Source organism: Lathamus discolor, chromosome 21 (genome assembly GCF_037157495.1).
Source record: "Lathamus discolor isolate bLatDis1 chromosome 21, bLatDis1.hap1, whole genome shotgun sequence".
Taxonomy (NCBI): domain Eukaryota; kingdom Metazoa; phylum Chordata; class Aves; order Psittaciformes; family Psittacidae; genus Lathamus; species Lathamus discolor.
The window spans coordinates 2,254,213-2,281,642 of NC_088904.1; the positions used below are offsets into that span (position 1 = coordinate 2,254,213).

The 27,430-nt window shown below is 49.8% G+C and overlaps 2 protein-coding genes across 4 annotated transcripts in view; one reads left to right on the top strand and one right to left on the bottom strand.

Moving 5' to 3' along the window:
- Positions 1–12,334, bottom strand: part of ADAMTS10 (ADAM metallopeptidase with thrombospondin type 1 motif 10) — a 67,641-nt gene extending 55,307 nt beyond the window's left edge. For both annotated transcript variants that reach the window (XM_065658779.1, XM_065658778.1), the window contains exons 1-2: positions 12,273–12,334; positions 11,288–11,348 (exon numbers count right to left, since the gene is read on the bottom strand). The gene's annotated coding sequence lies outside the window, so the exon portion shown is untranslated. The remainder of the gene's footprint in view (positions 1–11,287; positions 11,349–12,272) is intronic.
- On the top strand, positions 752–27,115 carry LOC136003297 (tyrosine-protein kinase ZAP-70). Of its 2 annotated transcripts, XM_065658782.1 has the most exons (13): positions 839–922; positions 16,030–16,486; positions 17,825–17,985; positions 18,590–18,728; positions 20,470–20,548; positions 21,805–21,845; positions 22,831–22,879; positions 23,456–23,636; positions 24,249–24,455; positions 24,728–24,920; positions 25,146–25,286; positions 25,802–25,914; positions 26,277–27,115. In XM_065658782.1, exons 2-13 carry the CDS (start codon positions 16,085–16,087, stop codon positions 26,398–26,400), a joined length of 1,830 nt encoding a protein of 609 aa, XP_065514854.1. In that variant the 5' UTR covers positions 839–922; positions 16,030–16,084; the 3' UTR covers positions 26,401–27,115. The 2 variants fall into 2 exon arrangements, with proteins under 2 accessions (XP_065514855.1, XP_065514854.1); XM_065658783.1 differs by lacking the exon at positions 16,030–16,486 and having other exon boundaries at positions 752–922.
- The last annotated feature ends 315 nt before the right edge of the window (positions 27,116–27,430 follow it).

Genomic DNA, 27,430 nt, shown 5'->3' on the forward strand with positions numbered 1-27,430 from the left:
AATCTGCATTTTGCATATCTAACCTGGTAATCCATATGGTTTTATTCCAATCAGTCCTAACATGAGCAAGCTCAACCTGACAAGAACAGGACCTTTGTCCCAGCTACTTTTACAGTAGTCTTCTGCCTGCAATGAGACTCTTTGGGATTCTCCATCCACCTCATTGGGGCATCTCTTTGCATTCAGTGGAAAGAAGTCACAGTGCTGGAGCCTTTCTTCCCATTCACCAGGAGCTGGCCCTGAACACTGACCCTCTACCCATCCCTTCCAAGCCAATGAGGTGGTGGTGAGCTGTTTACCACAGCTGGTGATGAAACACAGAAGCTTTTCCCTTCTGGAGAGGGAGACATGTCCCTGAGAAGCAGCTGAAAATCCTGCCAAAACCAAGCAGCACCATTTGGTGGGACTGGTTTTGGATGGTTCCTAGCCCATCTAGTTGTGTTAGATGGCCATTTTAGCACAACAAGAGCTAAGCAGAAAGCAGGGTAGGAAACGCAGGTTAGGAGAGGCTTCTTGAGTTGCTGAGCCTAGGTCTTGACCATCACAAACCACAACTCCAAAGGAGCCCTACTCAGAGACAGCTCTTCACCACCTTCCTCAGATGTTTTCTTCCATAGAAGGCTCATGTCGTGGCACAGAGAAGCCCTCCGAGCTCTTTCACCCTTCCGAGCTACACAGCTTTTATTTTCTCTTCTTTCCTTTCCTGTGCAGCAAGGAAATAGGTCACGTTTCAAAGAAACCAGCAAACAGAGGTTAGCGAATGCTAGGCAGTGCACTGGATGCTGTGGCCCGGTTCCCTCCCATCTTCCAAAAGCAACGCATTTCTCACTCGCCAAAGGAAACTTTCCCTCTTTTTTCCTTTCTGTCTTCAAAATCGCTGTCGCCAAGCCCTGACAAGACATCCCACCCATCTGCAAGCCAGGTAAGAGGCACTCGTTTTGCTGTTGGTACCTTTAATAGCTGTTAACGCGCCACGGCTGCTGCTTCTTTGTCTGGTACCTTTCTAAGTACCCTGGAGTACGGGGGGTTTGGTGGCAGGAGGGGAGATCCTGTGAAATGTTGGTGTCAACAGGCCCGGATTTATTCACCATGTGAGTGCTCTGCCTTTTCTACTCACTACTCCATCGGTTCAGAAAAAAACCTGGTGTAAGTTTAGGGACCATTGTCTTCTTTTTGAAGTCAGGGGTGGATTTAGGTCAGAAGATGCTGAAACAGCAGCCTGTAGTCCAATATTCAGGCCAGATGTTCTCTTTTTACCCCCGGATATAACATCAAAACTTGTCTCCTCTGGAAGTTTCTCTTTAAACCGCCTACAAGCCTTAGTGGCAATGTGGGAACATTTAGGATACCCGGCACCTACTGAATAATGATCCAAATACTTGAGAAGGACTTCAGCGATTTCCTACTGACAAATACACCACCGAATACACACAAAACCAGAGGCCTCTGTCAAACTCACATTTACTTCCTTCTATTTCTTTGTCATCTCGTCTGTTTTGCTGTGCACTTGTCTGTGAAAAACAGTTCCAAGGCTCATCAATTCAAGGTTATGGAATAAACTAGAACAAAGGAAAGTTGAGATTAAACCTCAGAAAACATTTCCTAATGGGCAGATCTATTAGACTGTGGAATAAACACCGCAGGGACGCAGGGGAAACCCATCACATGGGCAGAACTGGAGAGGGGACCGGAGAAGGGATAACCGAACTGATCTACGTGGTTATGCTTTCTGATATATTTATGCTATCTGTATTTTCAACCTTTCATCGCCTTTTTTCCTCTGGAGAAGAGAAAGGGTCCAAGTCTCTGAAAAGCTTGCTGAAGCTCCTGGGAATGGGATCACCTAAAGAAACATGGATGATGCCGCAGCAGCATTTAGAATCCACACGTATACACATGAGCGCGTTCAACGACTTTAAAAGTTAATTCCCATGAAGACCTTAACCAGAAAGAGGGTTTCCTCAGAACTCTCAGACAGGAAGGATTATGCCATGTAAGGCATCTGGCTTCACAGAAAGCAGAAAACCTCAGAGGCACCAGGCTCTGTACATGATCCGAGCTCACTCAACCGGCTACGTAAAACTTGGCTTGAGCAGCCCAAGTCTGAAAGGTCCAATGTGGTCAGAAAGGACAACAGATGTGTCAGTTAAGCCAAGCTTTGACTCGCTCAAACCCCAAGCAGGTGGGATCAGCAGCACAAAAGCTGAGACGGCAATGGCAAAGGATGCCACTGAGGTGATGGTTCTTTCATTTCTAACCATTGTGTTGGTTTGAGTTGAGTGATGTGACCGGGAACAGAGAGATGCAAGGAGCAGTTGTTACCAAGGGGCAAGGAGAAAATTATTCTAGAGTGTTAGAAACACACACAAGTACAGAGAGCTGTTATCAAATCACTTAAAGCCCCCCACATTTTGTTTATCACTTGCGTTCCCAGGCATCTCTGCTAACTCATAGGGTAGCATCAGGTGCGCAATATCGAACAGACTAGGTCAGGAATTAAAGTATAATATTTGCATAGTCCTTTCCTCACCAGTGCAGGAATATGTGCTTTAAACACAGTATTCATCACTCAATGTGCTTCCTTAGTCTTGTAATAACCCCAGAGGTGCCAGGAAAGGCCCTGCTGGGTATGAAATTGCATGGGCAGAGCAGAGACAACAGCCAGGCTGGAGAAAGCCCTGAATGGATTCCAGAGGCTATGGAGAACACGGGGCAGCTTCTACAAACTCCATGCAGAGCCAGCAAACAAAGTTATAGCCGCTGTAAGGGAGGCAGAATGGCTAAAGCATGAACTAAGGTCTTAGATAACTCTGCTTCCCTAAATTCTGTTCAAATAACTGTAACAAAAAGCCTTTTGCATCCAAAGGAGCGTGACCAGCAGGTCAAAAGAGGTGATCCTGCCCCTCTACTCTGCTCTTGTGAGACCTCACCTGGAGCACTGTGTGCAGTTCTGGTGTCCTCAGCATAAAAAGGACATGGAACTGTTGGAACAAGTCCAGAGGAGGCCACGAGGAAGATCAGGGGACTGGAGCACCTCCCGTATGAAGACAGGCTGAGGAAGTTGGGGCTGTTCAGCCTGGAGAAGAGAAGGCTGCGTGGAGACCTCATAGCAGCCTTCCAGTATCTGAAGGGGGCCTATAGGGATGCTGGGGAGGGACTCTTCATCAGGGACTGTAGTGACAGGACAAGGGGTAACGGGTTAAAGCTTAAACAGGGGAAGTTTAGATTGGATCTAAGGAGGAAATTCTTTCCTGTGAGGGTGCTGAGGCACTGGAATGGGTTGCCCAGGGAGGTTGTGAGTGCTCCATCCCTGGCAGTGTTCAAGGCCAGGTTGGATGAAGCCTTGGGTGGGATGATTTAGTGTGAGATGTCCCTGCCCATGGCAGGGGGGTTGGAACTGGATGATCTTGAGGTCCTTTCCAACCCTAACTATTCTATGATTCTATGATTTAGAATAAACCAAAAGCCCTGTGCAGATCTAGCCCATTATTTCTCTATGCCTCTGTTGTATACTTGGAAATAGAGACAGCAAACTGCCTGTTAGTGGAACATTTCAACACTCAGAACAGACCTTTTCGTATAGGAAATGACTGATGGTGAACACAAACTTCCACTACCACTTGCAAGTCACACGCTTTGCCCAAACACATGCTGGTCACACACAAACACATCCTTACCCTTCAGAGCTAATAAGCTTTTGCAAGAAGGGCAGAGCTGGTAAAGTCCAAGTCTTTAGCTTGCCCTGCCTCCAGTTGTATTCATTTTCCTCTTCAGGAACTCCCTATGACCACCCTGTAATCCTGCACAGTCTGAAGTATAATCCTCATAACACACACCAACAAATACAGCCTTATTCTGCTTTGAAACAGTGCTCAAAGAAATCCTGAACAACAGCAATGAGGCAAAGTTTGCGCTTCCATGCTGACGAAGACCTACCAAGAGTGTCACTAACCATCAGGACAATGTTTTACGCACACAGTTTTGAAAGCTCAGCTGGATGTTGCAGAATCCCCCTCCTTGTTACAGATTAGATTTCAAGCTCAGATGCATCTTTTGTCTTCTAAAACTCCAAGCAGAACAACTGATGCTCAATAAACTTTGCTGTCGAGCTGCAGATGCTGGGCTCTGGGCTGAGTTTCTACTTTATTTGCCTAGTTTATAATCTTAGAGCCCCAGATCTGCCAGTGCCCAGGCTTCAGTCAATCCCAGTGTAGCTCAATCACTGCTCTGGCCCTTCCTACAAACCTGGGAAAATATTCCCTGGAATGTTAAACATGCCCTTGGCATACAAGAACCATCTCCCACTTCTCTGTGGCTGCTTTGGTGAGTAGCAAGTACCAAAGAGCAAGTGTGGAGATCTTAAATTCATCACCCAATGGACCATTTTCAGAAGCCCCTTGTGAAGCATGACCTCAAACTACTGCCTGCTGATTGCCATCGTCTCTCAGTTCATACCAGGGCAGATTAGCCAAAGACATCGTTTCCTAAGTCACAGAAGACTCTTAAGCCAGTAACAGCCTTTGGCTTCCAGCAGGATTGGGGTGCCTGATTTGCAGCTACTCAGTGCCTGCCTCTGCACTATGTTCAGAGCTACCTGAGCTGGCTTTGGGACTGGAAACATCTGGCTGTGGACACCCAGTGCCATGCTAGTGCAGGATCTTTGTGAGCAAGAGGTGTTAAAGGCAGCCACAGCTGCTAAACGCTTCTCTATACCATTGGGCAGACCCTGCATGAGCTGAGCAGCCGATTCACCCAGGACCTTCTGCAGGTGCATCAGAACATGAGGATCCTTTGCAGCAACCCTGTACTTGTACTTGGACACTACTCTTGAGCATGCAAAAAACCCTCATAGGACTGAAGTTACTAGCACCTGCATAGTTAATTTGGACTGAAAGGGATGGCAGGAGGGTTTGTGCACTTCTCTCAGATGATGCAGAATTCCTTTAGCAGGGACAGATGATGGGTTGGTCCAGTGAAGAATAGATTATTCACTTTTTCCCTTGCCCATCTGCTATCCTGCTCCTACCTGCCTCTTCTCCATCTCATTAGAAAACTCCCAGCATAGCACACAGCTCTGGAACACATCACACTGGGATCTATAAAGCTATTGGGATCTGCAGGTGGAAAGTTCACAAGGTTTCATTTAATCTTATTATTTGGTTTCTTAAAGTGAAAATCATGACCCTCTTTCCATCAGATGCTTGTGCAGATCCCAGAGATTACTTGTGAAGTCATACACGTACGGTTTGCCCCTCCTTACTTATTTGAGATTATAATCTTTCATGCCCAGAGCTAAAAAAGCAGAGGTAGGAGCACCCAGCATAAATATGATATGACAACTAGAGCCCTATTTTATTAATACAGCTCTAGGGAGGAGTGTGAGACTATGCACATTTCTACAAACCAGTTGAAGAAGCATCCTCCCTACATCCTGCATCTGAAATTCAAGGCCCTGTAGCCATTGTCATAAAATCCCAGACTGGTTTGTGTTGGAAGGGACCTTAAAGCTCCTCCAGCTCCAACCCCTGCCATGGCAGGGACCCCTTCCACTGGAGCAGCTTGCTCCAAGCCCCTGTGTCCAACCTGGCCTTGAGCACTGCCAGGGATGGGGCAGCCACAGCTTCTCTGGGCACCCTGTGCCAGCGCCTCAGCACCCTCACAGGGAAGAACGTGTGCCTTATGTTTAACCTAACTTTCCCCTGTTTAAGTTTGAACCCAGGACAGAGGAATATCAGCAAGGGTCCTGCCACACTCAAACTGTGCAGACGGGTACTCGGCACAGACTCCAGTGCTGTGGCTGAGCTGGGAAAGGAGCCAGCAAACACTGCCCTAAGGAACAAGATTTTGATACAGGAGCCAGCAATAGAGAAGAGCCCTACAGCCACAGCGAAGTGTGGCAATAGCTGCCAGAAGCACGGGTAGAGTTTTCGGTGGTGCCTGCATCTCTCCAAAACCCTGTTCTGAGGGCAGGGTTAAACAGCACCGGGCGCTCCTGGGAATTCAGCTCGGCCCGCACAAGGCAGGACATGCCCTGCACGGCTTCCCTGGGACCTGGAAGAATTTCCACTCCGTCCCTGCTAAGAGTGCTAAAGAAAAGCCTATTTACAACCAACTGTTGCTGCTGAGGCACACCCACTACGGAATGAGCTGTGAAAGCAACTACAATTGTGTGAGCAGTGCCCCAGCAACTGCCAGGAACATCCAGGCTGTCCCTCCATGGCTGGATGCAGTCCCACAGCCTAGAGCGCTCTGCAGCACAAAGCTCATGGGCCACAGTGTTCTCCTTGGAGAGTCGGGGTTATTGGCATCCCACAGGTCCAGCTGGCAAGGGGAGGAGGCTGCAGGAGGGTGAAGCAGAAGATGAGTGACCAGGAAGTTTCCTGTGAACCCTCTGCTGCTTGTTCTAGTGTCTTGCGCTCAAGGGGGAAAAGAGGATGGGTGCTTGCAATGGGGTGGTTGGGTACAAGGTTAGTTCAAAGTTGGTTTTCGTTGGTGGAAAAGTTAAGGGAGATGGTGCATTTTGCCCATGTAAGAACAGATTGAGGACAAGTAGACTTGGATTAATACAACCTCCCATTGAGAGCATAGGAAGGACAAAAGCCAAGAACTTACCAGGCTGCGGAGAACGAGCTGGTTTTTCACCTCAGTCACCATGTAAGCTGGTCACTGATTCACATGAGAGAAATGTTCCGGAGAGTATTTACTGCATGTAACCCTGGTCTACAAGCAAGTAGAGGACTCCATTCTCATTTCAGACACTGGTGCTCAAGAAAAGACCACCAAAAAAGTCAACCGTGGATGCAAAATGCTTCTGCATTCAGTGGTTTTCGGTTTTCCACGGAACATTGGCCAAACTGGAGATTACATTGGCCAGAGGAAGAAATTGAAAGTATTATTTTCCCTAATGGAATTGCAGAAATTAGATATGGGAAAGTCCTATTAGCTCATCCCAGTTTCTTCCTGCTAGAGAGGATTGTTCCCTACAGTACATTTTCTGATCTCATGTTAAGTGACCAGCAATGGGACTTCCACTATTTCTCCTGTTCCATATCCTGATAAATCTCGTTAGGAAATGTTTCTTGATAACCAGACTTACTTTCCACTGATGAACACGTTCTCCTTTACCCCATATCATCTTATCGGCACATTCAAACGAGCTTTTCCTCTCTGGAAGAAGATCATGCTCCTTCGATACCTTGCTCTCAAATTTCCCCCCATCACTCTTGGTCAACAGCTAATGCATGTGCTCCATCCTTAAGAGCTGTACTCATTAATCAGTCCAGTCAGGCCCTTCATTGCTCTCTCCTGAACCTGTGATGTTTCCAACACTTCTACTATCAATTCACCTACTGGAATAAGTAATCTCAATAGCACCGACGTGCTGGGATTATGTTGGCCACTGGTACTGAACCATATGGGTGGTGTTTATTTCTTACTTTTTAAACTGAAGGAACTGTTCTGGTCTGTTCCACGCCAACAAAACTCATCTTTGCATGTCTGAGAGTGCAGCCGGTGCTCTGCCAGCCTCTTCCATGCCTGGCAGCAGCTTCCCCCTGCTCTACTTACAGTAAAAGTCTGCTCCTAAAAGCCAGTGCTATGGCTGCAGCACCGCAGCGAGCACCAGATGCCCAACACATTCATTAACCCCCATCTCCTGGGCTTCCCAAGTGAGATTGAGAAACCCTGTGACTCATGACCATTAGAGCCCATGGTGCTTACTGCAAGCACAGAGAAGTGCTTTGCTTCGTGTCTCAACCAACTTCTGAGTTGGATCTTTATGCTCTGCCTGCCCAAATCCCCCTTAGCAGTGCTAGAGAAGGTTGTCTCGCTGTTATGGGCAGCACAAAAGCTGCCATGCCCCAGTAGAACTGATAACTCAGCATCCTACCAAGTGTAGTACAAAAACTCGGCATCCCATCAGGAAGGCATCCCAGCCCAGTGGCCAGAGAGCCCTGAGCACCAGAAGCAAAGAAGTTTTTGGAGCTCTACACCTGACCTGATTGCAACTGCACACACAACTGTCCTCATCTCCTCAATTTGCTTCTGTCTCTTCCTCCTCCCTGCCTTTCCTTCTCCCTGGGCTTTCCAGGACACAGCCTGTGCACTCCCACGCTGGTTGTGATCTTCCACAGATCACAGGCATTGCAAAACATAAATGCTGCTAAAGTGTAAGCTCAGCTATTACTTATATTGCTAAGCATAAATGCAGATGTTTATGTAGCAAAACCACTGTCATTTGGTGGCTGGAAATAGAGTTGTCAGCCACCTCACCACCTGGTGCAGGCAGGGGGGCAGAGGTGAGAAGGGCACATTGTTCAGCATCCAGCCTGCTTAGCAGGTTTCAGTCTTACCAGGGAAAGGACCCACTTATCACCATCAGAAGGACAAACCAGTGCAGGACACTAAGTTTGTGTCCACTAAAACAGATCACTTCCATCTTACTGGAAGGCATCACAGCCAGTGCTCACTTCGGCTCAAAGTTTTCTGTGTCAGCTTTACTGCGCCAGGCTCAGCATCAATTCCTCATGTGAATATCTCAGTTAATCTTTGTGCCGCTTGCCACTGCCCACATGCTCTGTACTGGCAGGAGTCAATGGCTAGGACCATGAATGGTGTGTGCTAAGTTGTTTATCTCAGCAAAAGCCCTTCACAAGGTCATGCAGGGAGGCCAGGTAGAAACAAGCAGAAAAGCAGAGCCCTTCTCTTCTGACTTGATCACGAGTTACTGCAGATTTCTGTCACTGGCTCCATGGAACCATCTGCTAGCCCCAAACCCCACAGCATCCTGCTGGAGCACGGACTCTTCTCTCTGGGTAGCTGTCAACAGCAGCTCCACCTTGGTGGCAAGGACAAGCTCTGTGCTCACTCATCCCCAAGACAAACATCTTGACATCATTTCTTTAGCTGCCATGACCCACAGCTGAGTTACCAGACCCCAGGAGCGCTTGGATAGGAGGCAGGAAACTGCATGTACTGTACTGTGTTTAACTATGTACCTTAGACCCTAATTAAAAGCTGTTCAGGATCAATGGGTCTGGAGCCAGGAGTGTTTTCAGTGGCTCTACAAAGGATCAGCAGGGTGTTTTCACAGCCTTCCAAACTAAATCCACATGCAACAGATGAGCACAAGCTGCCTTAGGACCACACAATGACTGCTTTACCCTGTCACACAGCAGTGGGCCCAGTTCCCACATATTCCAGAGCTGCCCTTAGAGGGAAAGTGCTCATCTGGGATACTTGGCTTGCTCCAAACCAGGAGCAGCTTCAAGGTCACCAAAACTCAGGTTTCTATTCCTGCACTAAGCCAGTCACTGAAGCCTAAAGCAAAGCTCTGCTCTGTGGAGGATGCAGGGGTCTGGGTACTTGTGCCAGGCTACATCACTGGATGTTCACGAAATATTAACGTCAGCTTGAGTTTAAACAAAGAACCACATTCAGTTCAATTTTCTGTGCTTCTCATTACAGCATTTTAGGAAAAATATGGTTCTTTGCATTCTGATTTACCAGGATCTGCGAGGCTCCTACCCAGAATCATAGAATCAACCAGGCTGAAAAGACCTTTAAGATCATCAAGTCCAACCATTCCCCCAGCACTACCAAGGCCACCACTAAAGCATCTCACCAAGGGCCTCATCTACATGGTTTGTGAACACTTCCAGGATAAACACTTGCTCAGGGATCTTTCAATGGAAGATAAGCACTAGATAAAGAACCAATACCCTTTTCTTTAAGGGAAGGGCCAAGTATTTAGCCAAAACTCCTACAGCTGGTGGCAGAACTTGAGTCAGCTCTGTGGCCAGTGACCACCCAGTGCAAAGCAGACTAAGAGCAGCCACTTGCATTGCTTTGTCCTGCAACCCTTGGGTGCTAAGATCAGCGTGCTTGGTTCTGTCTTTCCATCCATACTCCCCAAGGACAGCACAACCAGACAACAAGGTTTTAGTAAGAGACAGATGCACTCTGCTTGATAGAGCATGTGATACACCACAGGCATGACCACATGTAAACAGCAAACAAGTTTGTGCGTACAACAATTTACCTCTGTTAACCCAAAGGTAGTGACACACCATCTGCATGATCCAGAGACCCATTGGACCACCCTACTGCAACACTCTCACTGTGCTTTGCCTCTTTGACTTCCTCGCTATGGCACTGCAGCAATACCTGCCCCAGTCTCCTGGGCAGCAGCCGTGCAGGCTCATGAGCATCAGTGAGGAGCCCAGAGGAAGCAGGGTAACCCCAGAACACCGCTTTCTGGGAACCAGGCAATCCTGGCCGTTAAAACAACAGCTTGAACAAAAAAGGGAGCTAGTCCTACCCACCAGCCCCCATGCAGGTGGCCTTCCCCCTCCCCAGCCCCCTCCTTGTCTCCAGCGCTCAAAGCTGGAGGAGCAAATTGCTTCCGCTCATTAGCATTTGACAAATAACCACAGAGGGAAAACAAGTCCCCAGCAGGATATGAATGAGCTCAGGCCTTTATTGCCATCTGACTGCACCAAACAAGCATGTCATCAATTTTCCATGCTCTATTGCACCATTTCTCCCTTTCTGGGGAAGGATGAGCACCCTTGTCTGCTCAGGCAGGGTTCAGAGTGGCCAAGTTGAAACAGAGCAGCACGAAGGTATGATCTGAGAGCTGCGAGATGGAAGCAGAGGTGGCACATGGCATCTTCTGAGCCTCTGAGCACAGGTATGAGTGTCAGGCTGGCTCTGCAGGAAGGGCTCATGCATCGACCCCTCAAAGTATAAGTGTTTTAATGGAGCTGAGGGGACACAAGGCAGCCTGCCTAGGTCACATCCTGGCTGAAAGGAGGCACAGAAAACCAGTCACCCATTACCTCTACCACTGGGTCAGCACTGGCTGCTTCTAGCACAGATGCACTACAATTAAAGTCAGAAGCATTTGAGCAGAACCATGCCCTCTATTTATATTTGATCACCAGTAATACTGGGACAGGGTGGCACGAGGTCTCTGGCCAATGATTTAGAAAGGGGAAGATGGGTACTGATCTTCCCACCACCAGCATTTCTCAAAGCCTGTGTTCGGTGCAGTCCTGTCGCTGTTGGGAGCCTTCACACCAAGTGCATCCCAGGAGCACCAGGTCCCTCTGTGGCCCTTGCAAGTGTTGCTGTGCAATGTTAACATTTTTCCACCCAAAAAAGGCCTGTGAACTGTCACTGGGGCCAAGTGGTTCCCATGTTCCACTTCGAAGAGGGAGGAGGAATAGGAAGCATCTCTGTACCTGGTGTGGGATGCACAGGCAGTGGAGGGGCAGGTTGGACTTACCTACTTGCTTCAAGGGCAGCAAGAGCAGACAAGGTCCTTAGTGGAAATGAGACAGGTTTTTCTGTGGAGTAAACACAACCCTTTCAGGCAGGACTGAGTCAGTGATACTCACCCAGATGCTTATCTTGCCATGCGAGCAGAAGGCTCACTGTTCCCGAGCACAGACGTAAATGGGCTCACGCTTTCATAAACTCCCACTCACACGGAGTTCAAGTGTTAATAAACGCTTGAGGAGCTGAGGTTTTAATGAAGAGTCAGCAGGGAGGGTAGGAAAGCAGTTACAGCCAGGAATGTGAGTGCTCATGAGGAAATCTTGGGAAGAGCTGCCATGGAGCGCATAAATAAAATTAAACGTTCATCAGGAACAATTCGAAGGATGCAGCCAGGCCAACCCAGAGTTCAGTTTTTCAGGTTTTTCTTTGAACTAAGAAGCATTTCAAGTTGAATCAAAGCGATTTCAAGCCTTTTGTTACATAATTCAAAACCACCCCATGTGCCTGAGCTCCAGGAATGAGCTCTTCAGCTCATCCTCTTGCGCGGTGCCAGCTCCTCCTGGGGAGAATGGCTTGGAAAGGGGATTTGTACACAGACAGGCATTTCTCAGCCCTTCACATCTTCAACCAGGCTCTCCACTGTAAATCGAGTTCTCAGATAAGCAAAAGGAATCCAGGGGAAGGGATGGGGCACAGCAGCTCCTCTGCAGCCTGGGGGAAGCCAGGTGCCTGTACATGGCCAGCACCTCTGCAGGTACAGCAGCTCTTCCCTCTGTACCTGCTGCTCGAGACCCACTGTGCTTTCTGCCACCCCTCTCTGCACCTCTCACCCTGCTCCCACTTCTAAATCCTGCCTCCAGCCTCTGCTCAGCCCCGCTCTGCTAAAGGGCTGGAAAGAAGGGGCTGTAAACAGCACCATCAGAAAGCACATTTACTCATGCATTAACTGCGGGTGGGTCTAAGGAAGGCACTGCGAGAAGCATCTTCCTTACCCAAAGGTGTTCGAAGAGGCCATTTCCACACCAGGAGGAGACAAAGAGGTAGCGCAGGCCGTTGGGGAGCCCAGGACAGAGCCGATGCGCAAAAGCGACCCCCGCCCCATCATTTAGGCTGACCTCACCTCTCAGCCATGCCACAGGCGCAGGTCCCGAGCACATCGCGCTCTCCGCTGTCTCCCCTCCCTCCCCAGTTAAACGCATCTGACAAGCTGTTAAAGAGCCCCCTCCCTCCCCACATTGCCAACACAGCTCTACCACCACCTCCTGAGACCCCTTGAACCCTCCCCGTTGCATGGCTCCCATCCTCCCAGGTCTCCCCTGGGCAGGTCCCTCCTCTACCCCAGGCTGACCCAACCACCTTAAAGAGCCAGCCGAGCCAGCCAGGGCTGTGCTATACAAGGGATTATTGCTGGTAGGACAATGATACAGAAAATACAGTCCTAACAGGATGCTGAAGCACGCCAGTGCCTCCTCCGGTTTCCCCGGTGCACCCTGCTGCTCACAGGGACTGGCTCCGGGTTTGCACAAAGTGGTTTTGGTGTTCTGAGAAATGACAAAATCCAGCCAGTTCCTGATGGCTCTTGTCTGATCTCAGTAAAAGCAAGTGGCCATTGATATATATAGATCTGATCGACATCTCGAAAGCTTCCTGCCTGCCTTTCCTGTGTGTTGTGGTGCACAGATTCGAATACTTTTTATACGGTGTTGCTTTTTGCAGCGCATCGTCATGTCAACACCAACTTGTGGTCATTACCACAGCAGCCCCGGTTTTAAGGCCATTCTCCCTAAATGCTGTTTCTAACCTGGGTGGGGGGGGTGGTGCTCCTGAAGCCAACAGCAGCATCTGGGATCTGGGTCACTGCATCCCAAAGGACAAGAGATTCAGCAGGTGCTGGAAAAATCAGGTCCTTTTACTTCCAGTGAAGAGTGGTGGAGAGTCCCTTGCACAGCTTCTTCCAGGCGTTGGTTTGTTATGTTCATAAAAGCAATCCATGAAAGTTCTCAATTTCACCTGCATTTTACAGTGTCAGGAAACAAATCTGCATGAGGTTTGTGCAGGTCTGTTGAGGTTGTATCAGGGTTGCTCAGGTTGCAGAGATAGTGTTAGAAGCAATGCTATAGTTGGGAAGAGGAGCTTATCTATGCCCAGAAGACCCCGTGCAGGTGGATGGGCAATAGGAAAAGCCAGGATGGTACAATAAACCTTTTTAAAGCAAGAGCTTCAGAGGGGCTAGGAATCATCCTGTTCAAATCTGCCCTTAGACTTGCAGGATGTGACTTTCCTTCATGCCTGGGGAGTCGGGAGTTCTTTCTAATTAGGGTAATTTTCTAACAGGTTTCATCTGTGGCACAAGGCTTGTACGAAACGAGTGGCATCACCTGAACCAACCTCTGACCCCTGGTTTCACTCTCATATCTCTGTGAGTCTTTCTTGACTCACAGCCCTGTGCTTGGAGAGGAAAAGCAGCCTGTTTATAACAGAACCCCTTGTGTAGGCAGCTGGAAACTTTGTGGGAGCTCGGTGGTCATCAAGGGCTTCTGCCCTCTCATTTTCACCTCTCTGAACAATTGCCAAACATGTTCCATTTGCTGTGATGTTCTGGTCCTGGACTTGCCCGAAGAGGGAATGGGCACGTTTGGGTGCAGTGTTCTTGTACCTAGTCCCTGTTTATCCCAGGTAACTAGTGGAAATTAGCACATGAAGAACATCAACCTTCCACTGCCCACTCAGCACTTCCTCTTCCTGGACTTGTGAACATGACTCATGAGCCTGACTGCAGTTAAGGCCAAGAGCTGCAATCCTCACTTCTCACATCCTTCCTGGGACCAGGCTAAGGCTAGGGAGACCTGGCAGTTGTCTTGTCTCAGGAGCTGAACCTGGGGATTATGCCTGTCCGGTGCCTGGGCTGCTTCGATGCCTGGAGACCTCAAGGAATTAGGATGTTGCCTTGGTTCTAAGCACTGACTCCAGTTAAGGTTTGCACTACAGGGTGTTTTCATTCGCTTTCCGTGTCCCAGGCTGGCAGGTCTGCCAAGCCCCCACTTTGCTTCGTTTGATGAAAGGGGCTTCACAGCTCAGGCTTATTTGTGCTGCACTTGGTACGGTTTACGCTGGTCCCGCACCCAACTGCAAACGCCACTGACGGCTTCCTGTTGTGGTTTCCTGCCTCGGCTAAAACGCCTCCTCCACGGAGCCTGCTCTCCCTTCCTGTTCTCATCCGGGCCATTTCTGGTCTTAATGAAGACAACAAATAGGTAGAGAAGATGCTGGTTGCCACAAATCCAGTGCTCCGTGGGTCTTTGCTGTTGCAGGCTGGCCAGAGCAGGGTGGCTGCGCACAGCAGAATGGTTTCTCCTGAGCAGTTTCCTCCTGATCCCTACCCCGTTCCTGCTGACACAAAGCACGTATCAGGCCAACCCCTTCCCAGCTCCAGCCATCCCAGAAACTGCAGGATGTGGCCCTGTCACTATGCTTCTGAGTGGGCTGAAGCAGGCAGAGTAGATGGAGCAGGGCTGAGCACCAGCCCAGGCACAGCTCCAGCCGCTGCCTGGGAGCAGATGACACTTCAGGTGTAGAGCAGTGGGCCCAACACGTTGGGCAGTGGCTTCTCCCATCATGTCCAGAAATGAGAGTTACCTTGGGAAGCATCAGGGCACGTACCCAGTGTGCTGGCCAAAGAGACAGGGATTTTTTTCTACTCTGAAAGTGGGTGATGCATTTCTGGGACATGTGGATGGAGAAAAACACTCCCATCTTTTAGCTGTCAGCATTTGCACAGGGACAAGATCAAAGATCGGCTCCAGGGAACAAATGAATAGGATAATGTTTCTGTTCATTGCTGGAAATTGGCTTGTGTTTGTGAGTGGGATTTTAGATGATTTGATACCAGACCTATAGCTCTTTGGCAAAGGGGCTCTGCAATGGGTCAGCCACAAAGTGCTGTTTCTTGCTGGCTCCCACTGGAGCTGATGCTACAGCAGCACATTCATTTGGGGGTTTATGCTCTTCTGAACAGGGGGCTCCGGTAACACTTGCACGTTGCAGCTTGGCAGAGACAGTGGGGTTAAACTCTCGTTGCAGTGACAGCGGCCACATCTGCGCTCCGGCCAAATACAGAAACCAGGTATTGTGGGGAAACATCCATAAAGTCCCCAAGAGACAATCAGAGGAAGGTTTCACCTTGTTGCTGTCATCTGACGGTCAATGTCTGCCCAGAAGCGCTCAGGTTTAGGTTTATCTCCTTTTGCTATGTTTAGTGCAATCGTGTATCTAAATGGGTTTAGACCCTTAATACCCATCTTGTGTTTGAACCAAATTACATTTAAGATCTTGGCATTTTAGTTCCTCGTGGCAAAACTGATTTATTCAGGGAGGCAAAAGAATTTCCTTTTATTGTGAACAGGGCTGGTGAGAAAATGGTAGGAAGTCAAAGCTAAAAACTTTGGGATGGATTAAGAAGCACATTCTTAATAGTGAAGATATTTAACTGCTGGAATCCACTGTAGGATTCGGTGCATTCTCTGTTGCTTAAAATCTTTAAATCAAGGTTAGATGGATTTTTACCCACACTTTCTTCAGGGCAGGATTCACTGTGGGATATGAATGCACCCATCGCTACTCCATGTGATGAAACGACCCTAGAGGGAGTCAGCTGAGGGCTGAGGAACCTCGAGGCAGATGAGGCTGGATTCCACCTAACCCCTTCTGCAAATTGATGTGTTGGTGAAGAGTTCTGCTTCTCTCTTCCAGCCCGAGCACCAGCAGCACGTGAGCCAGCCCAGGCCGTCCCGGTGAGCACACGGAGATGCCAGATGCTGCAGCTCACCTGCCCTTTTACTACGGCAGCATTGCCAGGGCAGAAGCCGAGGAGTACCTCAAGCTGGCGGGGATGTCGGATGGGCTGTTCCTGCTGCGGCAGTGCCTGCGCAGCCTGGGGGGCTACGTCCTCTCCATGGTCTGCAACCTCCAGTTTTACCACTACGCCATCGAGCGCCAGATGAACGGTACCTACGCCATCGTGGGGGGCAAAGCGCACTGCGGGCCAGAGGAGCTCTGTGAGTTTTACTCCAAGGATGCTGACGGGCTCTGCTGCACCCTGCGCAAGCCCTGCAACCGCCCCTCCGGTGTGGAGCCCCAGCCCGGTGTTTTCGACAGCATGAGGGATAATATGGTGCGGGAATACGTCCGGCAGACATGGAAACTCGAGGTACTGGCCGCTGCCAAAGGTGGGGTGGGACTGTGCTCCCTGGGGCTTACTGCCGCTTGTCACTCTGACCTCCTCTTGTCACTGTCATCCCCCTCTTACAGCATGGTAAAACAAGGCTCTTCTCCTCAGAGGCTGCTGGCACTAAAAGCAGGTTTAAATCTCTCTCTTCCAGTTTCTTCCTCAGAAACAGGTCTCAACGTCTTCCCAAACCTTCAGACTCTTCCTCTGTGTGGTGTCTGCTCTGCAGGATGTTGGAGCCTGCTCTGCAGGACGTTGGAGCTCACTGCCCACCTTGCAAGCATTTCCCCACGTGCCATTTGCTCCTCTGTGGCACACGGGATGCTCTCTTCAGTCAGACCAATGTTCTGCGCATGAGCTCTCTGTGCCTCCATAACGTTGTGCTGAAGGTGTAATAAACCCAGGCTTAAATTCTTGCTCAGGCTTTCCTCGCTCTTTGAAGTCAGGGGAGGTTTTGCCTGTGAGACTGAGGTACTGGGCACTGCATAACGTCTCTCTGTGATTTAAATACAGGCAAGTTCATGGCTTTTATTACAGACTGGAATACATAACGTATGTACAAGGCAAAACTGTGAATGGTCACACTGGCAGCCACACAATTATCTCCTTCTCCGTGCTGTCACCTTGACAGTGGCTACTCAGACACTTCCAAGTTCTCCCAGAAAGACGGCTTGTGCATTCTCCCTATGGAGCCTTTCTTGGGTAGATCTCGAAATCTGGTCTGGTTTAGACCAAAGGTGCTCGTTTGGCAGAACGAGGTGTTCTATCGCGTTTCTCCAGGAAGCTGCAGGGTGGATGCTGGTGGATAACTCGAAGGACATTGCCACCTACTGGCAAACGAAAAACTACAGTTGTTTATAAGGCACTGGGGGGGGCCCAATAAACTCAATTTAGGGTCCCCCACATGATTTCCACTGCTTTTAACAAGTTATGTCTGGGGGCAGTGAGCAGCCAGGCAGAAGCACCAGAAAGAGGTCCTCGTCTTCCAGGAATATGAGGCTGAAAGACACCCAGGATCCTGACCTTAAGATGCTCCGTACAAATGTGATGATTTCCCTGTTCCCTCAGCAGCAAGTCAGTGGACTTGCTGGATTCAAAGGATGGGACCAATTTAGATAAGCAAGGAATTCTGCTCTGCAGCAGAACAGAATTCAGCCCATTATTATGACAGTCATGATTAAGGCTGCAGGCACTTCAATTACGAGATGGAAGGTCTCGTTTCCTGGGTCATCTACCCAAAAGGGTGCAAAATAAACTGTGCTGAAGCCACGCAAGAAGGCAGCAGAGTGGCATAAAGCCTCATTTCTCACTCTTTTCCAGGGGGATGCACTCGAACAGGCCATCATAAGCCAGGCTCCACAGGTAGAGAAGCTCATTGCCACCACAGCCCATGAGAGGATGCCCTGGTACCATGGCAGCATCACCCGGGATGAAGCTGAACGGAGGCTCTACTCAGGGGCACAACCTGATGGGAAGTTCTTGTGAGTATGGAAAACCCTGGCAGGTGTTGTGAACTGTCCTTTTTACCATTTCCCCCCCTCCAATACCCTCAAGTTACTTGTTACACATGACAGTTCCTGAGGGGAGATTTAGCTGAATACGGTCGGACTGTGGTTACAGATCTCTCAAAGACAATGCTTGACCTCCATGAAGAGCCAATCTGGAGCTTTATTTGTCTCTCATGTTTAGATATCTCTATGAATTATGCTTGTTAATGCACCAGATGATATGAGATGCAGAGTTCAGGGGTGAAGACATTTAACACTGACACGTAGACAATGCATGGCCAATAAAATACAGGAGAAAGCATTGGCTCTGTATCTCTGCCAAGGTGAGACAGACCTTAGTTAAATTATCTCCTGAATGAGTCAGGGAAAGAAAGAATTAACTGGACAGAGTGGAGGAGTGGGGTAAGAGACAGAAGATGAAGGGTCCCTTCTCAGCCTCTGCAGAGGGGTGTCAGGAATGTGGCAATTCCAAAACCAGGATGCAGGAACACCTTATCATGTGCCCACCACCACTGCAGCCATGATAATTTGTAGGGCAAAACCTAGGGTTGTTTCTAATAGTTCTCTTTCCCACCAGGCTGAGAGAAAGGAAGGAAAACGGCACCTATGCCCTCTCCCTTGTCTATGGCAAAACCGTGTATCACTATCGGATAGACCACGACAAGTCCGGCAAGTACTCCATCCCCGAGGGCACCAAGTTCGACACGCTCTGGCAGGTACTGCACTGTGTGATGCTGACCACTGGTCCTAATAAAGGGAAGGCACCTTTCCCCTGTTAGTCTTGAGGACCAGGCCAGGCCATGTGGAGCTTTAAAGGCTTTAAGACCACATATGGGTGGTTGTAGTCCCTTCCAGAAAACTCTCCCATTACATGGGGCTGGGTGTCTATCAGATCACCTCATTTCTGTGCACTCCTAGCCAAGTGGATCTAAGTCTGGGCTATCACAGCAGCTCTGAAACAGTGCTGGCTTTACCACTGCCTTCACGCCTTACACCAGTCCGGTGCCTCTCCAAAGAAACAAGAGGATCAGTGCTTTTCATGTCTAGCATCAAGCCAGGGTGCTTGAGATGGCTGTATTCATTATACTTGCAACCATCACACATTCAGCCACAGCGTGCAGCCTGGACCTCTGTGTGCAGCAAGCCGTGGTGAGATTGATCATCCCAGGCTGTCCCTCCCGCTCGTCCCGCACTGCTCCTGGACCAGCAAAACTGCTGTGTGCAGATTGGCACCTTATGTTCCAAGGGCAAAAAGTAGGGGAGGCCAGAAACCCTGAGCCAGCTGCCACAGTCTTTACAGGACTGAAGATCCAAGTGCCAGGGACACACAGAATCATAGAACCAGCGTGCTTGGAAAAGCCCTTTACGCCCATCCAGTCCAACCGTTCCCAGCACTGCCAAGGCCACCACTGACCCACGGCACTGAGGGCTTCATCTACACAGCGTGTGATCACTTGCAGGGACGGTGCCTGCAGCCCTGCCCTGGGCAGCCTGTTCCAATGCCTGAGCACCCTCTGGGGCAGGAATTGTTCCTAATATCCAATCATCCTAATATGCTAGCATCCTATCACCCCTGAGAGTCAGGGGCTTTGGGAAGTGGTGATGGCTGTAGTGCCCCAGCAGTCCTCATGAGGATGGGGCAGGGGTTTAGGGAATGTGATACATGGTCCAGCACCTCTTGGCACTGCTGGAGAGTCACACGCACCCCTGGAGCCCAGCTCTGCCCCATAGCTCACACCTTCCCCTGCTCCAGGGAAGGGATATCCAGTGTTTCCTCCTGGGAAGGGCTGTCTGCGGGACAGTGACTTTGTTTTGCTGGGTTTTCCAGTTTCCCAGGACTGTTTTCACTCTGAATTTGACTGAAAACAAAGGCTTTGGGGCATTTTTATGGCAATGAACCATGCCAAGCTCCCAATTGCAGATGAAATCTGAACCAGGCAGGAGGGGAAGAGAACGATTTGTCTCCTCTGCTGTCCAGCAGCCAGGGGCTGGGCTGGCTGTCTCCAGCCAGAGTCAAGTCCTCACTGTGCTTGAACTGATGGTAAAGAAACTACCCAGTGAAAACCCAGCCAGGACGCACAGAGCTCACCCTGGGGTTCCCCTGGAAAGCAAAGGATTTCTTTTAGGCTTTATCAAACACAAGACAGCTGAAAAACCTTTCTGGCTGGGACAACAAGAGCATGACAGCGAGAATGCCCTACCCAGCTCTTCTCCTGGAGATTTTCCTCTTGTCTTTCTTCAGTCCTTATCTAACTTCCCAACTTCTTCCCAGCCCTGGCAGATACCCAGGTATGCAAGCACTTACTCTAGGAGATACCCGAGTGCATAGATAGAGACAGGAATAAAGTATTCCTTCTGCCTTAAATCGGAGATAAATCATTCCCACGTGAGTTGCTGCAGAGAAAGAGTTGATTTTCTCCTCACAACAGTCTCTTCTTCCTCCAATTCCTTTCCCAGTTGGTGGAGTACCTAAAACTCAAACCGGACGGGCTGATTTTCTACCTGAGGGAAACCTGCCCCAACCCCAACATGCCAGGTGAGCTGACATCTCCCAGTGCCATCCCTCGCCTTGGTTTACCACCAAGAGGAACCAGTTTGAGCAGCACCAACCCAAGTGTCCTTTACCATGTCCAACCTTGCTCACACTCTGGTGGTAAGGGAATGATGAGGTCCTTTGGCAAACTGGGCATTCTCATGTCGTGTTTGCTAAAAGTGGCCTGGCCTAGAGTGGCCCAAAGTCAGGAGCAGATGAGGGAATCAGGGCTCCAAATAGGTTAGAGACTTCTGGTGCCACAAAGGCAGCTTCTAAAGAATGATCTGCTTTTAGGCAGCAGGAAACACATCCTGCAAGTCTGGCTCCTGGTGGGTCTCTTAAGCTGAAGACTCAAAACCTGGGCTGCATCCAAAGGAGCGTGACCAGCAGGTCGAAGGAGGTGATCCTGCCCCTCTACTCTGCTCTTGTGAGACCTCACCTGGAGCATTGTGTGCAGTTCTGGTGTCCTCAGCATAAAAAGGACATGGAACTGTTGGAACAAGTCCAGAGGAGGCCACGAGGATGATCAGGGGCTGCAGCACCTCCCGTATGAAGACAGGCTGAGGAAGTTGGGGCTGTTCAGCCTGGAGAAGAGAAGGCTGCGTGGGGACCTCAGAGCAGCTTCCAGTGCCTGAAGGGGGCCTATAGGGATGCTGGGGAGGGACTCTTCATCAGGGACTGCAGTGACAGGACAAGGGGTAACGGGTTCAAACTTAAACAGGGGAAGTTTAGATTGGATCTAAGGAGGAAATTCTTTCCTGTGAGGGTGCTGAGGCACTGGAATGGGTTGCCCAGGGAGGTTGTGAGTGCTCCATCCCTGGCAGTGTTCAAGGCCAGGCTGGATGAAGCCTTGGGTGGGATGGTTTAGTGTGAGGTGTCCCTGCCCATGGCAGGGGGGTTGGAACTGGATGATCTTGAGGTCCTTTCCAACCCAAACTATTCTATGATTCTATGGGTCACTGTCCTGCTCCAAGTGTCACAAATGTCACCGTGGGACCTTCAGTCTCTTGAATGGGGGGCTCTGGGGAACAGCTCAGGCTGCTCTGGAGCTTGTAGGGTGCTCCAGTGGGCCTGCAAGCCCTGAGGGCTGCTCTGGGAATAGCACCCACATCCAGGCATGTTTCCAGACCTTTGCTGGCTAAAGGGGGAAAAGGGGGTTGAGACAGAGGCAGCCACACAGTCCTTCAAGGACTGGTGCTGTGATCCTGCTTAGGACATAGGCAGACTCTTAATAACGACTTCTCTTTCCTGATTCACAGCATCTGCAGCACCAGTTCCACCAACCCACCCCTCTGTGAGCGTAAGTTCTGGGGAGGGTCTGTTCTATTGGTACCTCGGCGGTTTAACGTTATTGCCCTTCAAGCTTGCTGCTCAACCTCTGCTTGCTCTTCAAACTCTGCTCTAAAACTCAGTAACTCAAATGGAATACATTAAGCCCAGCTGCAACGTTGTCCCCTTTCCAGCTTGGATGGAGATGAGGAATAGCTGGGCACGGCTACCGTTACAGCTGAAAATGGTTTCCATTCATACTGAGCTCCTTGCAACATGAGGGCCTGTCCTTGGGGAGCCCTCTCCCCGCTGCCCTCCTTGCCAGGCAGGAGCAAGGAAGATGTGGTGGGGTTCTGGGAACACTCAGCCTTGCTGCTGGCCGCTGGCCAGGTCTTTGTGCTCCCTCTGTGTCCTGGCCTCGGGGTATGGCTGCACTCAGTCACCGCTCTCAATGTTGAAACCAGCCACTTCGGGCTCCCTGAGCCCATCCCATGGCCCAGCAGAGGCTAAATAACGGCCCGAGCATTCACCCATCATTCCCAGAGAGCTTTCACAATCTGTGCTGGGATCCCACGTCACGGCGACCCTGCCGCAAGCAGCGCTGGCGTTCAAAGCTGTGCTGGACAAACGTGTGCCATGCTGCTTTGTCACTGTCTGCTTTTGGGGTGGTGGTACGTGGTGTCCCTGCTCACAGGGACCGCTCTGTGGGCAGGTAGGTGTGCTGCCTGTATGCTCTGCTGCCTTCAGGCTTCCTGTCGCAAAGCAAGCTGCAGAGGCTTGGCTTGGATAACCCATCCTGCTGCAGGAGACTTGTCCCTTTGGGGTACTTCCAGCCAGGATTGGAAGAGAAAAGTTGGCTGGATACCACTGCAATCTCTTGTACCCACCCCAGTGTTTTTAGATGGGACCACCAGCTGGGCACTGCTGGGTCACAGAGCCCCCATCCCTCTCCCCTCCTATTACAAACTGAAGCAGTTTCTGGCTTTTTTATGCATTTTACCCCATTTATTTTCCAGAGACACCTGGGGCCCCTAAATGCAGATGGATACACGCCAGAGCCTGTAGGTGAGCATCTTTGAAAGCCCTCTTGTCTTAACAGGAGAGAGGACCTGGGGGTGTCACAGGAGCCACAGGGTTACCTGACACATCTACACCACTTTCGGGTCAAAGAGCTGTGTTACAAAGCTCCTTTCTTACAAAGGCACCCAGGAGTACCCAGTCATTTCAGGGTCCTGAGAGAAAAATATTGCCAAACTACCTCAGTGAACCAAGCCCTATCCCATTCCCCACCATACCCAGTAAAACAATTCCAGTCTTATTCCCCATCTTCCATCCTGCCTGCTAAATACTCAAGTGTATTCAGTTCTATTTCAGTGGGGTGAAGTCATGCACACGTCCAGGTCCTGCAGGGTCTGATATGCGGGTCAGAGACCTCTCCCCATCCTGGCTCCTTCAGCAGCTGTAACTGGGAGAGGCCATGGGGTGTGAAAGGAAGGGATGTGCCCAGGAGGGAGGTTTGAGTGCTGGAGCTTGAGGGAGAATCAGTCAAGAGACTAGAGAAAACCTTCCCAGTGAGTGAGGGAAGGAGGCATGGGAAGGGTACATCATTTGCTGTTACAAACAACTGTATCCCTTGGGAAGGTGCAGGAAAGTCACGCCTGCTACCCATGGACACCAGTGTCTACGAGAGCCCGTACAGTGACCCTGAGGAACTGAAGGATAAGAAACTCTTCCTGAAGAGGGACCATCTGATGATCGATGAAGTGGAACTGGGGGCAGGAAACTTTGGCTGCGTCAAGAAAGGAGTTTACAAAATGAGAAAGTGAGTGCTGCCCTGAAGGATGCTGAGGAAGCGGGAGGAGGGTTAGCCTGTTTCTAGGTAGATGATAATGGGGTGGAGGTATGAGATACTCTGGAATGTCAGTGATGACTTTCCACTGACTTTCAGTGGCAGCCTCATTGCCCAAGAGTGTGATTGCACCCTCCCTGGCATGAGACTACCACTTCTGAAGGCATTTTCTGGGTTCAGAGGAGCAAGTCCATGCTTCTGAGGTCATCTTGGTCCACACCAGGGCAAAGAAGTGAGACTGAGGAGATATGCCATCTATGTTGCCTATGAGTCCACAAAGATGGCCTTTGCCCACTGTGTGCCAGAGTTTCCCCCTTGAAAAATGACAGTGGTGGTGCAGATCTCTGTGTGTGAGGTGAGGCACCTTCAGATGGCAAATACTGGGCTACTATTACAAGGGCGAGGTGGTCCTTTTCTCTTTAGCCTTCTAGTATTGTGTAGGGGTCTGTCAAAAAAGGCCACTATGATTGCTGTTGAGAGATCAAACAGTACCATATGAGAAGCAGGTTACTTTCCTGGCTGTGACACCTGAGTCCAGCTGCTGTTTAGTTCATCCCACATGTGTTCCTCTCGCACTCTATGTAGGAAGCAGATCGATGTGGCCATAAAGGTGCTGAAGAGCAACAATGAGAAAACAGTGAAAGATGAAATGATGAAGGAAGCCCAGATCATGCATCAGCTGGACAACCCCTACATTGTCCGCATGATTGGGGTCTGCGAGGCGGAGTCGCTGATGCTCGTGATGGAGATGGCTTCTGGAGGGCCGCTCAACAAGTTCTTGGCTTCCAAGAAGTGAGTACTGAATAAGATGTGGCTGGCTGATTTTCTGCACTTCCCATCAAACTCTTTGCTGCCCGGGGAGCCTAGCTATGTGGGAAGCTGATAATAGCAGAAAGGGATGTCTTTTCATGCGAGGTAGCTGGGACTGATGCTTCTGGAGCAGAGATGTCCATGTTCATCCTGCCTTGATAGGCAAGAAGAAAGCTAGAAAGCTTGGAGGGGACCACGGTGTACAGAGCAATGACAGGTCCCTTATTACTGTGTCATCCTTTCATCTTCCCCAGAGATGAGATTACAGTCAGCAATATCGTGGAGCTGATGCACCAAGTATCCATGGGGATGAAGTACTTGGAGGAAAAAAACTTTGTCCACAGGGACCTGGCAGCCAGAAATGTCCTGCTGGTTAACCAGCATTATGCCAAGATCAGTGACTTTGGGCTCTCCAAGGCTCTTGGTGCCGATGACAGCTACTACAAGGTAAGTGTAAGCACAGCAAAGGCGAGCAGGGCCAACAAGGCAGCAGGGCTGGGGCTCCATTTGGGATTCAGGGCCTGGGACCTTGAGCTCCCAGGGTAGGGCAAGGGGATATTTTCAGCAATGTGGGATCGCATTTGAGACAAACATTTAGCAAAGCAGAGTTCAGGTTCAGTTCATAGCAACCTGTGTCTCAGGGTGGAAATATTCCCCTTTGCTTTGCTACAGGCCAGGACAGCAGGAAAGTGGCCTTTGAAATGGTATGCCCCAGAGTGTGTCCTCTACCACAAGTTCTCCAGCAAGAGTGATGTGTGGAGCTATGGTGTCACCATGTGGGAGGCCTTCACCTACGGGCAGAAACCGTACAAGGTGAGTAAGAGCCAGGTCCATCACAGAGGAATGCCACAGTTTAGCCTCCCACTCTGTAACAGGCTGACATGTATTAAAGCTATCATTTCCATTTCCTTGTGTGGGTTCTCTTCCCACTGTTAGAATGGAAAGGAGACAGGCTCACTTCCACTTTACAAAGAGCACGAATTAGACTGTTTGGATCCTGCAACTTTGTGTTCATTTGAGGGAGAAGAAACAGAAAACAAAATGATCTGGGTTTGAATCAAAGCAGATCTTCCCTTTGATCCTCCTGCTCACTGGCAGAGATGAAAAATCAGTTGCTCAGCCCCTGCTCTGCCCATGCTTGGGGTGGGTCCTGCAGGCTGGGCACAGCACCAGACACGGCTGCTGGGTGCTGGGCTGAAAACAGTGACTGTACGGGTGTGTAGTGCATGGGCCCAAAGCGTTACCCCAGACCCTGCTCCAATCTGTCCCCTCTAATCCTGTTGCCAGTTCCAAAATCATTAAGCATTTCCTACTTGATCTTATCCTAGAAAATGAAAGGCCCAGAGGTTATCAGCTTCATAGAGCAAGGGAAGCGCATGGAGTGCCCCACGGACTGCCCGGCAGAGATGTACACCCTCATGCAGCAATGCTGGACCTACAGGTAAGGCTTTCACTTAGTTCAGCTGTTTGCGGGGCATAAGAACAGCACACAGTGTCTGGATGGTAACACCACAAAGCAAATGATGCCTCCTGCCTTGATCTCATTCCCTGGTCCATGACGAATGATGCACCTGTTTCTTTATTCTCGTACCCCTCCATTTGCCTGTACCAGTCCTGGAAGATGTCAGAATGTCTGTGCCTTTGACCCTCTCTAACCCAGAAAAGTCCCATTTGCCTTCCTAAGCCCTGGTACAATGGGGCTGCTGTTCTCACCCAGGTTCTTTTATGCTTGGTATCTTCTCATTGCATCAGTCCACTTTAGTCCTTTCTGTTGACTCTATTTGTTCCTTTCTGCCTTTGCAGATGGGAAGAACGTCCAGGATTTATTACTGTGGAAAACATAATCCGCTCCTACTATTACAGTATTGCAAACAAGACAGAAAATGGGCCAGAGACAGAGGACAAGTCAAAAGAAACTCTTCCTTGAGTTTCCTTCTCTGCTCCTCAACACACTCCCTTCCTGCATGGGACCTGGAAAGGCTCTTTGTGAATTTTTGCTTTAATCTCTCAAATGCTGGTTTTGTTTCTCCAATAGTTCCAGAACTGGGAACCTGGGAGATGATGCAGTCACAGCAGACAGGGGCACTCAGTTGTGCCTCATGTCTCCAGCAAGCCAGCCATGATGTATACCTTCAGCCTGGCCCAGTGCAGGACGGAACAGACAGTATTACAGCTCCTTCTTACCCACTTCCAAAACTACCCCAGGACCTCAGAGCTTAGTGCCTACCAGGCTCACTAAGGATGAACTGTGTTGGCTCCAGCAGACCTTGATTCTTCCAAATCCCTTAAACAATTCTTTGAAGGGAAACCACCTAAGTGTCTGGTGAGGTTTGCATGGGGTATGACACAAGGGAGCCCTCAGGTCCCTTTCCCCTTGGTTTAGGGCAAGAAGGAGGTTCACTCCCAGGAATGATGGGGAGGAGCAGTGGGACAGAGCTGCATGGTGCTACTGCTTTGTCCTCCCTAGGCCCATTACTCACCTCCTGGATCCCATCTACCCCCTGTGTGCTGATGAAATAAGCATCTTGCTTTTCAAGCCTGAAAATTGGTCATCCTGTAAATAAACTCTATATTTTTAACATACCTACAGCTCAGACTATTGAACTATCATAAATGTTTGCAGTGGCTTCAAGCTGATAATAAAACCCCAACTTCTAATTTCCCTTCACTAAGCCAGGGTTTCCTTCCTTGATACTCTCCATAACCCTGCAGAGTCACTAACGTGGTCACCCTTGGGCTGGCTAAAGTGCAGACCTGGAGCTTTCTTGCAGCTAACAGTAGATATTCAGCCTCTTAGTGGAAACCCACCTATCAAGGCTTGTCGTGGTCCACCCCCCCTCCAGATGCAGGGGATTACCCATGTTGAGGGGACTGTGGTCTGCACTGCTGCAGAGAGCAGAGTGGTTGTGAAGGCTGGGGAAGCAGGGGAAGATTAGAGCCCTGAGAGGTAGTGGCTA